The following is a 2,500-nucleotide window of genomic DNA, read 5'->3' as shown; positions in this document are numbered from 1 at the left end:
ATTGCGCCATCCATTAACCTGGCTGTAATAAAACACCAAACATTTAAAAAAAATTATCTTAAAAAAATATATTATAGAAAAAAATATAGCTATATAGAAAAAAATCCATATTGAAAAATAGTAATATTTGTATGTATATTTAACTGTCCCAGCCATTAACCTGCCTGTCCCCCCCTCTGTCCCCCCCATGTCCCCCCCCTCTAGGTGTTGCTGTGGTCGTCTGGTCCGGCAGCATGTGGGCTTCCCGGCGAGCGTCGGCCCAAAGCTGAGTGAGGTGAAGCAGGGAGAGAACCCCGCGGTGCCCCTACCCGCCCCGGAGGAATGGAGCGTAGACAAACACACAGCCCCCTCCCCCACGGACGCATACGGGGTCGTCAACTTCCAGGGGGGGTCCCACTCATACAGGGCCAAGGTAAGGGGGGGTGTTCTGGCTATGGTCGATTTTGTCATGTTAAAATATGCAAAAAGACTGAGAGAAATCAACATTACGCAGAACTATAGCTGTATTTTTGTCTGTTTTTAAATGAAAGGTTAAATACATTTATTTTTTAATTATATATAGCCTATGTGAGAGAATTACAGCAACAACTTTCATACCCTTTATCTTAATAACTCTTAACAAAATCATGAATGAAACTACATTATCCAGTGGGTGCTTGTATTGTTAACCAACCACATCAATATATAAATAAAAAAATAACCATTAGATTAAAAGTAGTGGAGCGTGGACACACACACAGCCCCCTCCCCCACGGACGCATACGGGGTCGTCAACTTCCAGGGGGGGTCCCACTCATACAGGGCCCAGGTAAGGGGGGGAGAGAGGGGTGTTTTTTTATCTGTTAAAATACACAAAAAGACTAAGAAATTAACATTACACACATTTTTTTTTAAATTTATTTTTATTTTTATTATGGACAGAAAAGTGAGCACAGTACATGAGCACATAACAGTTTTTTTTTTTTAAGCATAACAAAACACTAACCACCAACAGTCTCTGAATTCAAATGTAATAGAAACACACTACACACTCATACAGGACCAAGGTACTTATTTAGTGTGAAAATCTCATTTTCTCCAGATAAAATCAATGTATTGTCAGTTAACTGGCCTATACTGTTGATCACTCATTGAAATGTAATGTTGGTTGTTGAGGTTTTTCACTGCTGCTCTTTTCATGCACTAATGCTTTTTCGTTTGTCTGTGTCTGTCTGTCTGTCTGTCCATCCGTCTATCCATCCATCTGTCTGTCTGTCTCTGTCCGTCCGTCTGTCCATCCATCTCTCTCTCTCTCTGTCTCTCTGTTTCTGTCTCTCTCTCTTGCTCTCTCTCTCTCTCTTTTATCCAACACTCCATCTATCCCTCCATCCATCCATCTATCTATCCATCCTCCATCTATCCGTCTATCTGTCTATCCATCTATCTGTCTATCCATCCATCCGTCTATCCGTCTGTATGTCTGTCTGTCTGTCGGTCTGTCTGTCTGTCTGTCTATTCACCCATCTATCTATCTGTCTGTCTGTCTGTCTGTCTGTCCATCCATCCGTCTATCCGTCTGTCTGTCTGTCTGTCTGTCCATCCGTCTGTCTGTCTCTCTATCCATCCATCTATCTCTCTGTATCTCAGTATGTGCGTCTGTCCAATGACTCCCGCCCTGAGAGCATCCTGAGGCTGATGCTGAAGGAGTGGCACATGGAGCTTCCTAAGATCCTCATCTCGGTGCATGGCGGGGTCCAGAACTTTGAGCTGCACCCGCGCATCAAGCAGGTGGTCGGGAAGGGGCTGATCAAGGCTGCTGTCACCACCGGGGCCTGGATACTTACTGGAGGGGTTAACACAGGTACATGTGGTCGGAAATAATAATATCTTAGTTTAGCTGATTTAAAAAAAAAAAAAAAAAAAACATTTATTTTATGTTTTTTTAATTTTCTTTTTATATATTTTTATAAATTTTGATTTAATTTTTTTTAATTTTTTTTTTTTTTAAGATTTTTTTGGGGCATTTTTCCTTTTATAAGACAGTTTGGAGAGGCGGCGACGGAATGGGGTAGACATAGCCTATACTGTACGATAGTCGTCGGTTAAGTGTAGTTATTTTAAATGACTATTATTGGGGAAGGGGCTGATCAAGGCTGCTGTCACTACCGGGGCATGGATACTCACTGGAGGGGTTAACACAGGTACATGTGGTCGGAAATAAAAATAATATATTAGTTTAGCTGACAATGAAGATTTGGTGAAAATATTTCCACTTTTTTTTTCTTTTTTTTTTATTTATTTATTTTTTTTCTTAATTTTCTTATTTTTTTTAAAACGTTTAATTATTATTATTATTATTATTATTATTATTATTATTATTATTATTATTATTATTATTATTATTATTATTATTTAATTTATTTAAAAAAACAATTTGTTGTATTTTTGTTTTTGTTTGGAGAGGCGGAGATGAAATGGGATAGACATATACTGTACGATAGTTGTCAAGTTTGTCAGTTAA

The 2,500-nt window shown here is 38.8% G+C and overlaps 1 protein-coding gene across 1 annotated transcript in view; it reads left to right on the top strand.

The window, feature by feature from the left end:
• Positions 1-2,500, top strand: part of LOC307253813 (transient receptor potential cation channel subfamily M member 7-like) — a gene marked incomplete at its 3' end in the record, with an annotated part of 38,437 nt that overhangs the window by 27,845 nt on the left and 8,092 nt on the right. The window contains exons 4-5 of the mRNA XM_080031988.1: positions 205-412; positions 1,627-1,840. Of these exons, the coding sequence (XP_079888114.1) occupies positions 205-412; positions 1,627-1,840 (422 nt within the window). The remainder of the gene's footprint in view (positions 1-204; positions 413-1,626; positions 1,841-2,500) is intronic.

This window comes from Ammodytes marinus, assembly GCF_949987685.1.
Source record: "Ammodytes marinus genome assembly, chromosome: 1".
Lineage (NCBI taxonomy): Eukaryota > Metazoa > Chordata > Actinopteri > Uranoscopiformes > Ammodytidae > Ammodytes > Ammodytes marinus.
The sequence above is the reverse complement of the archived record's forward strand: the minus strand, read 5'-3'. Positions and strand labels throughout refer to the sequence as shown.